Source organism: Hyalella azteca, unplaced genomic scaffold (assembly GCF_000764305.2).
Source record: "Hyalella azteca isolate HAZT.00-mixed unplaced genomic scaffold, Hazt_2.0.2 contig10554, whole genome shotgun sequence".
NCBI classification, from domain to species: Eukaryota; Metazoa; Arthropoda; class Malacostraca; order Amphipoda; family Hyalellidae; genus Hyalella; species Hyalella azteca.
In genome coordinates, this window is record NW_025940588.1 from 81,642 (window position 1) to 95,972 (window position 14,331).

General features: G+C 37.1%; 1 protein-coding gene across 1 annotated transcript in view; it reads left to right on the plus strand.

The window, feature by feature from the left end:
• Nucleotides 1–14,331, plus strand: part of LOC108665228 (putative neural-cadherin 2) — a 48,269-nt gene that overhangs the window by 10,496 nt on the left and 23,442 nt on the right. The window contains 8 exon segments of the mRNA XM_018151962.2: nt 263–387; nt 1,979–2,087; nt 2,628–2,763; nt 2,765–2,810; nt 2,949–3,056; nt 7,853–8,029; nt 8,662–9,064; nt 10,091–10,293. Coding sequence (XP_018007451.2) covers nt 263–387; nt 1,979–2,087; nt 2,628–2,763; nt 2,765–2,810; nt 2,949–3,056; nt 7,853–8,029; nt 8,662–9,064; nt 10,091–10,293 — 1,307 coding nt within the window.

A 14,331-nucleotide genomic window follows, 5' to 3' on the forward strand; every position in this document is an offset into this window, starting at 1 on the left:
GTGCTCAAAATAAACCATTTATCTGCTTCACAAAAATTCTCCTGTTTATGTGCACATTTAAAATCGTGCTCAGAAGACATTATTAATTAAACAAGATCACCGAATTCCTTCTGTTCAAACACAAAGATCATCTCCTGCAATATCCAGTTACCATGCTAGTAGCGGGTATATGGTATATATGGTATATGGTATATGGGAAATGGTATATGATATATGGTATATGGTATATGGTATATGGCATATGGCTCCTCGCTCTGTACAGACTTGACTGTGGCGGTGGTGAAGGCCTGGGACGCCGACGACGCTGCAGAGGGCAGCAACGCTCGCCTCACTTACGCCATCGAGAAGAATGTCCTGCAGGATAAAACTGGAGCTCCTCTTTTCCAGGTTACCGATTCAATCCTTTTTCATTGCATTTTTCCTTTTGTTTGCAAAAATATCCTGATATATAAGGTTTTAATCGACCTGTCTTGACTCTGGATCAATATTTCACCTGTTCTTTTATGCTCTAAATTTTCAGTTGGAGTAATAAAATTATTTGCAACTCATTCATTTTTATCCATGTTGTGCAATGTGTATCATAAATTTATTCCCTCTGTCATTATGACAAATGTATTTTCGCGCGCACATTCCTATCACAGCCAGTAATGGAAAGTGATCAAATTAAAAGCAGGGAATATTTTCAATCTTTAAAGCAACATTCGAGCAAAGTGCGGACATCTGGATCAATTTATCCATCCAATACTCAAGAGCAAGTACGCTCATAGTCTCAACAAGCATATTTTTAGTGGCCAAGAATAGTTCTGTTTTTGTTCCCGAGCTGATTGGAACAACTTATATTTGGCTGAACACAAGTGAAAGAACTCTTCTTATCTGTTGGACGTGGTTTGGGAAGCGATTGGATCTATCGCGCCTTTATTGGACGAGATTGGGATTGTCAAGTGCAATCTGCTTGCTATTCAGGCGCTGGTGCTCAGTATATTGTTGTTTAGCATTTTCTCGAGTCTCTTTAGAGGCTCTGAAATTCGATTCTGAGCATATCAGTACCCGAAGATGTGCGTACTGCATAGATTCTATCAGCATTTGAATTTCATTATAGTCGCGTACCGACACGGACACATAATCGAATAATTCTGTCCATCTGCAGAAACGATAATAAATTTTTGTTCAAGTCGAGTGCTTTCTTGGTCAATTTCATCCTCAATTGAAATTTTATACATGTGATGATTGCTCTTTTGCTGTCTTGCTTTAAGTAATTGCTTCAGTTGAGCGTACAACATTGAAATTATGGCGAAACTTCTGCGCTGCTGTGCATGTAAGATTAATTTAGTTAGTGGAATCTCAATGAGTTACGTGAGAACGTCAAGATTCCACTCATCTTTTGTTATTTACAGTCCTGATGATTACTCTTCGCTAATCATATTTGGTCGCTACCGAAAGACATTAATGCTGCGCTAATAATTTCACTTCCATAATTAATACCCGAATATTCTCTGATCTTATTCTATTTTGTTGCTTTATTTGCGTTCAAATATAGAGATATTATTAACATTTGATTTTTGACATACATGCTGGATAGTTCTTATGTCAGTTTTGAGCGAAAGGCGCTATATATACTGGCCACGTAAGAGAACTCAGTACCCGAATCTACACAAGACCAGTAGCATTGTAATTAGTCGCAGTTAGCATATAAAAGTAAAGTTTTACTGGCCGCCACTACTGTCCCTGTTCACATGCATGCATCTTCACTTAATGTTTTATTTTATAATTAATTCGCCAGATCAAGCGCAGTTAGCATATGAAAGTTTTACTGGCCGCCAATATTGTCCCTGCGTGCACATGCATGCACATTTACCCAATGTTTTATTTAATCAACTCGCCAGATCGGGCGCAGTTAGCACATGAAAGTTTTACTGGCCGCCACTACTGTCCCTGTGCACGCACCTTTACCTAATGTTTTATTTAATTAACTCGCCAGATCGGTCCCCGGACCGGTATCCTAACTACAGCTCTGTGCTGCCTCGACCGCGAGACCACACCAGAGTACCACGTGCAGGTCGTGGCTAGTGATGGTGGCGGCCTGAAGGGTGAGGAAAAACATTCTTTTCATAAAAAAATCTTCCGAAGTAAATTAATTTCGCATCTTATGTGAAAATTGATGTTAAAAAGATAGGGTTAGTTATATATAGGTCATGTAAATCCATGTTCATCTGCGCCAAGCAGGTGTTAAATTAAGAAATTTTAACCCTAGACAATTATTTGCAAGTGGGAAATAATTTTTTAAGTAGTTGTAGAAAGTCTGCGGATACTAGTGATAAAATAAAAACTCGAGCATTAGAGCTCAGGTGCTACAAATTATATTGCAATACTTATAATTAACGTATAATCCTTTTAAATACTCAAAACTTAGTAGCTAAATACCAAAAATATATTAGATCATGAAACTTCCAAACATCCAACATGTGTACTGCACTCTTAACACTCTCAAAATGTACTGTGATTTTATAACTAATTAAGATCAAACTAATGTACTGCGCACTAAGTACCCTACTGTCAAAGTAAACTGAATGCATGGCTCCATAAAATTGAAGCAGCACGCGTTGCTGAGAACGATGTTGTCTGCTCAGGCACCGGCACGGTGGTCGTCAGTCTGTCTGACGTGAACGATAACTCGCCGCGTCTGCTCAAGAAGGAGTGGAAACTCATCGTCCCGGAGACGCCCGGGAACGAAGCGCCATCTACCAACTCACTTACGGACACAACAGGTAGTTGAGGACTCAGGCTGGGGCTGGGACCACTTCGCTGTCCGAGCTATGAGTTCGACTCCCGAGCACTCGACAAGTCATGAGCACAAAAGTATCCCACACAACCGAAATGCTGCATCGGGAATTCAAAAAACCAGTTTACCGACCGAAGGCCCGTCACTCGAAACCCGTAAAGGCAACGAGACGACAGGCAACGCTTCCGTAGGGCAGCTCTACGCCATCAAAACGCTCGACTACGAAAACGAAGTGCATAGAAGAGGCTTCAGGTTTATGGTCGAAGTCACCGATAGAGTGAGTATATCACAAATTTTTCACATATCTTCAATGTTGAAAAATTAATCACCATGTCCGTTGCTTTTTGCAGAGCTCCTTCAATTAAAAACAAATCATTTGCACGATACGATGACATTTTTCAGTAGCATTCACAATGAGATATTTCTAACATGAATCCACGTTGACTTTTCTCGAAAAAGATGTAATAGCTTCAACGAGTATATAAGACATTGATAAAAACGGCATCATTGAAAAAATATTAAACCTAGTGAGTGTTGCTAATAGATGATAACAATGATAAATATTTCTTCACGGCTAAGATTTTAGAAAATTGAAGTGATATATGTTGATAAATTTAAATTTTAATAGCGATCGAAGTACTTACCACAAGAAAATCACTCTCCCAAAGGAAGATGAATGAAAGCAAATGAAGAATCGAATTCAAGCACAATAATTCCAGCGCGAAATTGCACGTATTGGTCCATTATACGAGCAATGAATCGGTTCAATTTTGATGAGACTTACCGCCGCACCGTGAAAAATTTAATGAATTAGATCCTTTCTATGTCACAAGTATGAAACAGGTAGCTATGCAATTCCTTTCGGTGTTTAAAAATAGGAACCATGGCGGTGGCAAGCATACCATAGATTGAATAAGGCTATTCTCTGTCGTTCTAATTTTTAGCGCATTTTCTCATTTATGGAAAAGATGCACTATTGTGCTCGCCATGTCCGTCTGTCTGTCTGTCCGTCTGTCCGCCCGTCTGTCCGTGACCTCAAGTTTTCGTCGACGAGAAAATGCGCTCTCTCTCACTCACTGCTGTGAGTACTGAGTTATATTTTTTTGGAATGTATACTGGAATATGACGCATGTGGTCCGAGCGAGCGGCAAAAAATGTTTGACAGAAAGTTCGACGTTCCTCCATCAGCTAAGTTTTTGATTGTAGTCTGCACTTGGAATATTAAAAGAAAACTTTCAGTCGCTCCTCGCAGTGAGCCAATGCTGAAGCTATCCAGTAATATCAACATATCCGTGAGTTACTTCAATATTCTGAACGGGATTCTAAAATAAAGGGATTATGAATCTACTACTATGTCCAGGGAATAAATCTTCCTACATTCCTTTCTTAGGTTGACTATTTTTAATTTAAATACAGCTTATATTTCTTACATTGCGAACAAAAAACTGGTTTTGAATGCAGATTACAAATCACGAATTTAAATCAATTTTATTTGAATGAAAAATACCAAACTGACGGAAGCGAATACTTCATTATTCGCTTGTTGTGTTCCGAAATATTTCCACATGGAGGAATTTTAGTACTCGGTCACATCATCTTTAACTGAATATTTGAGTTGAAAATTTTGAGACCACTCATGTCGTTACTCGTGCCTATTAGTTAAATTGCCTATTTATTTACTAATAAATTAAATATTTTTAGCAATAAGTAAAGTTACTTGCATTTGCCAAGCAATAATGCTGTTGCGTAGTCATAATGCCAGAACATCTTGAAAGAATAATTCTTATATCGTATTGAACATTGAACAATTTTATTGGTTGTACAATCAACACTAATTTCTCGCAAAATTAAAATGTTCAAAATAATTACTTTTTTTTTGCTCGAGAATTACATTGGAGATTTCAATTTGATGTTTATAAAATTTATTCAACATTGTTTTTCGATACGATATGTATTTCTTGTCAGTATTTTCAAAGTTTCTAGCATTGTTTTCTCTAAAGTATGCAGTGGATCATGCAATAACATTGTGGAGTAGCGAAAAGATGAATATTTGCGTTCTGAAATGTATGCAATAAATGCTTTCTGGAATTTGCTTGTCAATCAGGTGACCGTTATTCACACGATGCTAAAATATTGTCGGTATGCTATTGCGGCAGTTTTACCATGTAATTTATCATCGATATAAATGTTAGCCACGGAATTCTTAGAAAAGTATTTGACTCAGCTGCTCTAGGAAAAAACATCGAGTCTTGATAACAACTGTGCAGGAAGTTCTTTCAGCTCATTCTCTAGGACGAAATAAAAGCTTTCGCATGCCACGAATTGTCCTGTAATACTTCACATCATATCGGAAGCACTAACAATTCTATTGTTCATCTCTTTGATACGGCTATTGAAAATTGTTTTCAGCTCACTAGCCACAATGTGAAATGGATCATTTAACTCCTATGTTTGGTGAAATTTTTTATAGCTAACGATCGTGGGCGGTAATTCATACCTCTTAGAAATTCATGCTAGCTTTCACGTTAACAGGAATAGCGCCTAAAACTGATGAAAAATCGCACGAAAGTTTCAAATGAAATTGTCATGTGGAGTGTATTTGATTAAATTACAAAATAGTGTTACCAATCATTTGGAGTGTGTAGAGTATTTCTATTACTGAAACAAATTCGCATGTGACCGAAAAGATTATTCATATAATGAATGAACGTTTTAGGAGATTACATCTGAATTCCCGAAAAATTGCCCTAATATTCCAATTGTATTAGTCGGTTTTGTTATTGCAACGTACGAATGTTAGCATCACCTTACTTCCCATTTTACTTTCTTCAAGAACTATTCTGCTCCTATTTTGACGTTGGTCAGGAGTCTCAATATTAGGCCTCCAGCAAATTCGAATTTGTTGTTTAACGACATTCATTAACTTTTTCTCTATAGGTTGAAATCTCGGAGAGGCGTCCTACTGTATTTATCAATTTAAAATACTATTAATATTGCGTAAAACCTAGCAAGATTAGTGTTTTGTTATAGGCGAAACAAAATAAACTCATGAAATTTTTTAGCAAGACAAAATTCTTTGAGCCCAGTTATTCTGCATTTTTTTGCTGATTTTTCCGGTCCATCCATAATGTGATTAGAAAACTTTACCAACGTGGGCTCTATTATTGGCAAAAACCGCAGAAAATTACTCGCGATTCCTAAAAATTGTTGTGTGCAATTGACGAATCTTGTAATGGTGCTGAGCGTTGTTAAGACAATATCGATTAGGCTTAAGTCTTTTAATGTTAGCAACGATTTATATCTAAATCAAGAAAATGACACTTATACGTACTTAATTTTAATTTTTGTGCACTTGAATGTGTTCATATTTGCATGTTCAACGTCATGTTCATATTTGCAGGTTCAACGTTATGTTTAATATTAATTTTATCGTGTTTTCGTTGGCAAAAGTTATTAAGATAATGAAATTTCCTTTGTAATACAATTTTTTTAATTAGACTTGACTTCAAATTATTGGAGTCAAAGTAAAGTGTTGTTATAATGCAGTATCTATCCAAACCCTATAAAACGGATACGTTTATGAACATTGAAATTAAATAATCTCACTATTTAGGTGACAATTAAGGGCTTTATGCATAGTTCGCGCGTTATAAAATGAATCGGCGTGATTTAAAACTTTCTAATGTTCATGAATAGGTTCAAGCCTTGCCTCAAGTTGATTCAAGTAATACTAATGCTTCTGGCAGCTGAAATTTATCTTTCTTGATGGGATATTAATGCCTATCATTTATTTAAAACATTATTAGGAAGCAATCAGGGCATATAGCTACCGACGCTGTGCAGATCAATGGGAAATGACCGGTGCTTGGTATAATTTTTGGTTCGGTTACTTTCTGTCATTTGGGCAGGGATAATTTTGCAATAAAGTCTGGCCTTTCATTTCATCATTGAGAAGTTTGAAAATAAGTTAAGAGTGTAAAATACATTCATGTTCTTAATGGTCTTGCAAATGGTAGGCATCATTTGCTCTGTAGTAATTCCATAAATAAACGAAATTTAATAGATGACCGCTAGGTTGTTGCCTACTTAAAAAATGCAATTTATCTAAACGTTGCCACTTGTATAAGAAATCTGAATTCATTATATCAGAACATATTGTTGTAGGTATAAGGTCGCTAACTTTTCTGATGATGAACCAAGTTTGTGCTCATGATTGATTATTGCAAATAGTTGCAGCCGAGCTGAGCAACGATCAGAGATTAGTTTATTTTTGGACGGTGAACTTACTACATGAACACTTGGATCGATTGCGAACGATGATTTATTGGAAATTATTATCAACGAACTCGTATTTTACATCGGCTTAGTACTTATAGCTGAAATTTAGAGGCTTTTTGCTTTGACTTTTGTGAATATACCGATTTATAGGCATTTTGGTATAAAATTGACAAAAAATTGTTATTAAGACAATACAAATCCATTGATATTTGTTTGATTTAATTTTTTTTAATAATGTGAGCATTAAAAAAATATGCTCATTGAGGCAATAATGAAGGAGGTTCAACGAGAAATTCCACTCGTGAAATTTCAAAGTGATAAGTGTTATAATATTTGACAATTTTTCATTAGTTTTCAATTAAATTAAAACAATTTTAAAATTTTTGTGTCCCCGGGCAATGCCGACTTAATTTGATAGACTGTCAAATTAAGTCGATCACATATTTGTGATCTGTCGATTATAAATATATACTTTGTCAAATAAGTTATGACGCGAATGATAAAGTTTACAGTCATTATAATTCGATAATATATGAAAGCAATTTTCTCCTATAATAGGCTTTGAACATAAAATTCAGAAAAATAAAAATATTAGAATTATAAAAAATGTAATCATGGAATAATTTTTACGAAGTTAGAAATTCCAAGTAATAGTCAAATTTTTTAATTGACTATACAAATTTTATAAATTCATAATACGACTGTTTTAATTTTTATAACTGTTCGTTCAAAATTTGACCTGCACTTTTCTGAAAATCAAAATTTATAAATTACTTTTTATTGCCATAATTTCAGGGTCGAGGAGGTTGGGACGATCCCAGACACACAGACCAGGCGTGGGTTGAAATTAAACTCAGCGACGTCAACGATAACGCACCCAAGTTCAAACGACGTTTTGCTCACGTCGTCGTAGACGAGGACGTTAAACCTGGCACGATCCTGGCGACCATGACAGCCGTTGATCCCGACCAAGTAAACTTTCAATTCTGTGATCATCTTTCAAACTTCTGTGTGATTTTTTTTTCGTTTTTTTTTTTTTTGCGAAAACTTGTTATTCGATCAGATTTCACATCCTCCTGAGTGCTCCAAATCAAATTGGCAGTGGCAGCGGCAGGAATTTTTTCTTAATTTATTTTACGATTTTTTTTCGGCTGATGTAAATGATAATATGTTCTGAGAAGTCCACCCATCATCACTCATTCATATTGTTGATATTATTCTAAAATTTCCAAAAAGTTGTCAGCATATTCATAATTCCTGCATTTCGTTACGATCATCAAAGCATGTAGAAATTCACTATTTAACAGAAGTTGACACTGAGGTATATCCTTGAATGCCAAATTCAAAATTTATCACGTGATTTTAATCCCAAAATTTGATTGTCATTACAGTATATTTTTTATGACAGTTTTCGTTGTAATGCGAAATCAACGACCACAACCGGTTTTGTATATCTTACTGAGAATGATTTACGTTTCGCATTAATTCACTAAAGCACTACCACATGATTACCTTTACTCCCGCAAATTCTTTTTGGATCGACGCAATCCAACATTGTTGTACGAACTTCTCACTAATCTAAAATATTTATATCTATTTGTCAGGGTGGTTCCCAGTCAGTTTCATACCACGTCACCGGGCGCTACGCGCAAGACTTGTCCGTCTCGTCAGCGGGAGCCGTGAAGGTCGTAAGGTCTTTGGACCGCGAGAGCCTTGATCGCGGTATCGCAGTCGTGCAAATCGTGGCGGTTGACTCCGGCACTCCGGCTCTTTCATCGACGGCCACGATGAGCCTGAGCCTCGCAGACGTCAACGATTGTCCGCCTGAGCTGAACCAGCCTCGCAAGCTGCACGTGCTAGAGGCCACCGACCCGGGGCCCGTGGGTGTGCTGACGGCGACGGACCGAGACGTGTGGGCGCAAGGCAACGGTCCGCCCTTCAAGTTCTCCCTGGCGGAGTCTAATCCACCGCACATTAAAGAACTTATCGCACTGGAGATGGATCCATGTAAGGTTTTTTCAACGTCCGCGCTTGATGTTTTATTACAGTTCCTTTTGAACATATATAGATTAGCAGCGAAAGTCACATTGGTTATCCTTCTGTTATTGTAGATATTACGCTGAACAAATATTCATTATATACCATTTGTATTATGTATGGTCTTGTGAGTTCCAAATCACTCACGGAGCTCCTGATCGCCATTTCGCGTGCAGGCGCACGAGTTCTGATCTTGTCCCCGCTGGCAGTTTTATATTCCTTCATATTTTATTTCTTTTACGTGCAAATGTTCTTCAATTCTAGCCACCAAATAAGTTATGTTGGACATTCACAGAAAAATGACGTGTTGGAAATAGCGTTTTAACTGAACTGAAATTATTCACTGCAGTTCCATATAAATGTTGATGAAGGTTAAATTTTTTGTACAATGCGAGTGAATGTGAAGCGAGTGAATGTGAAGCGAGTGAATGTGAAGCGAGTGAACAGGCTATCATTTTCGACTTTTACGGCGCAAAGAAAAACACAGTTTTCAATTGTTTCTTGAATTTTAAATTCATTCAAATGTAAAATTATACCACTAGAAAAGTTTGAATTCGATCGATAATAAATGTTTTGTTTAGTTTCTTTTAACAAAAAGACATTCAACCTATTTGAAAAGCTATCCTTCTACGAAAAAGACATGCAACATTCCTAAAGCAGACAGTTGGTTATTATGAAGGATATAAATATATATCTACATTATGTGACGCATACATTTTTTCTGCTAAATTACTCACATCGTGTGGTCATCAATTACATCATTAGACACATTTACTATGTAGATTGAATTTTGTATCAAATTCGATCACACATCAACCAATATTAAAATTTCCAGAAATACAAACATCGTCTAATCTAACACTCATTTAACTTCATTGTCATGCATTTATTATTCAACAGTATTTTTCCTATTATTGACTGGTATGCATGTCCCATCTCTCCATTTATCTCTCTCGTTTATCCTATCTCTCTCCCTTGTCCACGCGCACGCCACAGTGCTGGACAGCGGGCGCGGCGGCGCGACGCTGCTGACCCAGCGGCCGCTGGACCGCGAGGTGTGGCGCGAGCTCGTGATCCGCGTGCGCGTCGCTGACGCCAGGGGACTGGCGGCTGAGAGTCTCGTGCTGCTCGTAGTGGACGACACCAACGACCATCCCATGAAGCCTGGCAGCAAAACTGTCTATCTCTGGAGCACTGTTGTGAGTGTGAATAACGGTTATTTAGCCATTATTGCATTACAGGATTTCTATTCATTATTATAAAAATTCATTACTAAATAAAAATAAAATAGCTTATAATGTTAAAATGCTAAAAGACTTTCTCGTAGTCTAGTGCTTTGGGAACTGTGACCGCTATTCTATGATGCGCCGCCAAGGCACGATAAAAACAAGTGGTCCACGCCGTATGGTTTCTAGAAAGCAGATAACAGGAAAATATACAAGAAAAATATATAAGGAAAATGGGACGATATATATACATGAAACAGAATTAACAATCCAAATAATTAAACAATAAATCGAATGAACCGAATAGCTCGGTTCCTCGGGTACAGCAGGCATCCGTCTTTAGGTCCAACACTGAATGCTGGGGCACATATGAAGTGAACTGCGTCTTGTAGGTCAATTCTCTTGCTGCAAATTTCAGTGAACATGGAAAATCAAAAATACTGAAACGGCGACTACAGGCCTATTCCACCAAGTGAAAGTTCAGGGTGCTGCAAACTATTTATCTATCTCTGGAGCAATGATGTAGGAGCAAACAAAGCTTACTAAACGATTATTGTATTGAATGATTTATATTCTTTAGTTTAATAATCCTGTTAGAGAACTTTGTGCAATGTTTGGTTGTATTACAAGTAAGGTAATTCTAGTTTCGATTCAGTCACCTCTGAATAACGTCACCTCGTTTAGGCCTATTATCCTGTCATTGCCTTGTGATCCACCTCGGAGGTGGATCACAAGTGTTTAGTATTCGGTCTGTTTATTTTGTATTAATCTTTTAACTTGATTATGTTGATGCTCTTGAATATGTATGTTGATGTATCCCTGTGACCACGAAAATCCTATCATGCTTACTCCAGAAAGTGACAGTTCATTGTGCTCCTAAATATTGAATTTGTTCAAGTTTTGCTGTATCATGTTTTGTGATGCATGGGAGACTCTTATCAAGATATCTCTGGAGCAGCAATGGTGTAATTTTTGATGTAATCTCTAATTTAAGGGGAGCGTCTACCCCAAAAATTATCTCGGCTATTTACAAACGGATCACTCTGAAACTTGGTACACATATGTAAAATGGAAAAAACTCACATTTTGTTCTAGTAAATTTTTCGAAAAAAATGAAAGAAAACGTGAAATTCATAGAAAACGGTCAAAAAAGGGGGTACTTTTGAAATCTATCTCCTCCTAGGATTTCCAAGCTACGACATCGAGACACATATCATTCGATGCGTAAAATCTTTATCTATAAAACGACCTAGCCGTTTTTTTAATTTCTAATTTTTGTGGGTGTGGGAGCATTTTTCGTAAAGTTTTCGGAAATTTTTCGATTTTACCCCTTTCCACCCCCTCTTTTTCAGGAATAAAATCCAAACTATGACGAAATTGAAAAAACGGCTAGGTCGTTTTGTAGATCTATTCTTTGCGAATCGAATGGTATATGTGTCATTGTTGTAGCTTTGAAACTCTAGGAGGAGATAGGTTTTCCGTGACAATAAGTACCCCCCCGCCCCCCTTTCATGAAGTGTCGTGTACGTAAAAATCGACGTACATAGATGGTAGTAGTACCATTGGATAGGCCAGAATGTCAGCTCTAAGATGAGACTAAACACGTAACTGCAGCACAACTCAAGTAGACACTATATACAAAGAGCTCACCAGCTAATTAGTTCCTATCTCTTAAAGAACTCCCCCGCCCGCCCCCCTTTCATGAAATGTCGTGAAATCATAAATCAACATAGAGAGATGGCAGTGGTACCGTTGGATAGGGCAGAATGTCAGCTTTAAAATTAGTATGAAAACCAAAAAAGTAAAATTTTTCAATTTTAGGGTAGACGCTCCCCTTAATCCACAGGAGTATTAGTTATGTAAACACAATTCATCGATAAATAAATAGATGTCTGTCGATCAAGTGGGTGAACTGACATATTTTGAGTTTACAGCCAATGGGTATTGCCTATGATAGATACCATCATACCAACTCTTAATGAAAGAAAATTTAAGAAAATGTTGATTATTTCACACGAATACAAAGAAAAGAACATTCGCATTCATGTTCGGCAAACAGATAAGCAATGAGCAATGATTGTAGCATTTCTTCCGTAACTATATAAAATTGCTGATGATGTCTAGCTTTTCTTGGGCCCCTAACGATGCTTAATTGACGTATTTACTCAGATTTACTGCGCACAATTATTTTGACCATAAACATTACTGAAGTATTGAGTACTTAATAACGATCTGATTATGGAATCAAGTCATTAATTTGGCGGTTAACTGACAAACCAGCTGAGTACCAAGTTCCTGGTCGTGTGTTTGGCGACTGTTTAAGGCGGTGGGCCAATTTGGACTTAATTCCTCTTGATCTCGCCCTTAATTTGCAGCCGTCGTCTGCATGCCACATGCAGCGGCGAGACGGAAGCGTAAATCAAGCATTACGATGCAACGGGAGTGCGGGCTTCAGGTTTGTCTCGTATTCCATTCGTATTTTCTAGCTCTGCAATTAGCAGCTAACTCCATTTGATATTTGTAATGAAATCAAGAGATACACATCAGTTATACTTCAAAATTAATATTTAATTGACATTTGAAAACGTTAATCCATATTAGTTATTTAAAAGAATCTTTGTTGAAAGTATGAGCAAGCTTTTTGCTGTATTTAATCGGTGATTTAATTGAACACGCCCGAAAAATAATTTAACGTTTATAATAAATGTTCGAAAATTTTCAAATCTAATTTGAGGTTAGCATGGTTGCGGCCGGTTCCCATAAAAATCTAATGATGTCGAATTGTTTGAACCCCTTCTAATTTGATCCGAAACTGTGTTGGAAACTTCGAGCGGGGTCATTATTCAGCGGCTTGACTTGCTTTAATTTAAGGTTTCTTCCCAAAGCAATTCCAAGTAATTCGTGGTATGAGAACAAGTTCAAGAAGTCTCGTTCTCGCAACTTGTGACGCGGAATCATTTGTTGGACGTGAAGACTTATCGAGGTATGGATCTTTGTCCTGTAGGTCTAGATTCTGGCGAGCGGTGTAGTCTCCGAGATATTTTATTTTAGTTAACCGGGTTAAAATAGTGAACTTGAAGTAGCGAGACAAGCGAACTGTAATAAAATAAAAAAGAATAATTTAAAGTTATTAAGGATATGTATCGCACACGATGCTTTATAGAAATTTAGTGAACCTCTTGAGAAATTAGCTGCCTAAATTGAGAACAAACGGAACGAAACCACTGGTAAAAGATACGCATTAAAAAATATTTAATGCGACCACAGCTCTAAATTCGAGAAGCATAATAGATATTTACCATACACAAATTTCACGAAAGTGTGTCCTGTTAAGACTACACCATTTACACAAGAGTTCGTAAACTTGTTGAGATGAAAACACGGATGCATTGAAATAAACTCGACCCTTAGTTCTTGTGATGACAGCTGTTCTCGCTGCCAGATACAAAGAAATGAAGTCTAAATTTTATTTTATTTTTATTTTGGCGGCTACAAAATAAAAGAAATGCTAAGCCTTCTTACGTTTTTACTCTCATTAAAACACTATCCGGAGCATAGCACAACGTGCTATGCTCCGACAGGAGCATAGCACGGTTAAACATACTATTTTTCTGACAGGAAAATAAGTCATCCAGTCAGTTTAAAATCCGTATTTTTAAGGTGGTACACTTTAAAACTCATAAAAACGAATATAAACACACTTTAGAGAAACCAAATCGTTTGCTAACTGAAAGCCTTCAGGGCTGCAGGTTCCCTTGCAGAAATTATTTGTACACGAATATTTCTCCCTCAAAAGAAAATAATAAATAAAGAAACGGACGCCAAGTCTCTGAGACTGTTGTTTATTCATGAAATATTACGGCTCAGAGCCCTTAGGAAGATTTATGGCGGGCCACCTGCAAACTTCTCGAAACAACAACCTGGGAGTAATGCAGTAAGGAGACTCGGAAGTTTCTTCATTTATTACCGAGCTCGATTCGATATGCTTCACGAAAGGCGAACTTTTAACCT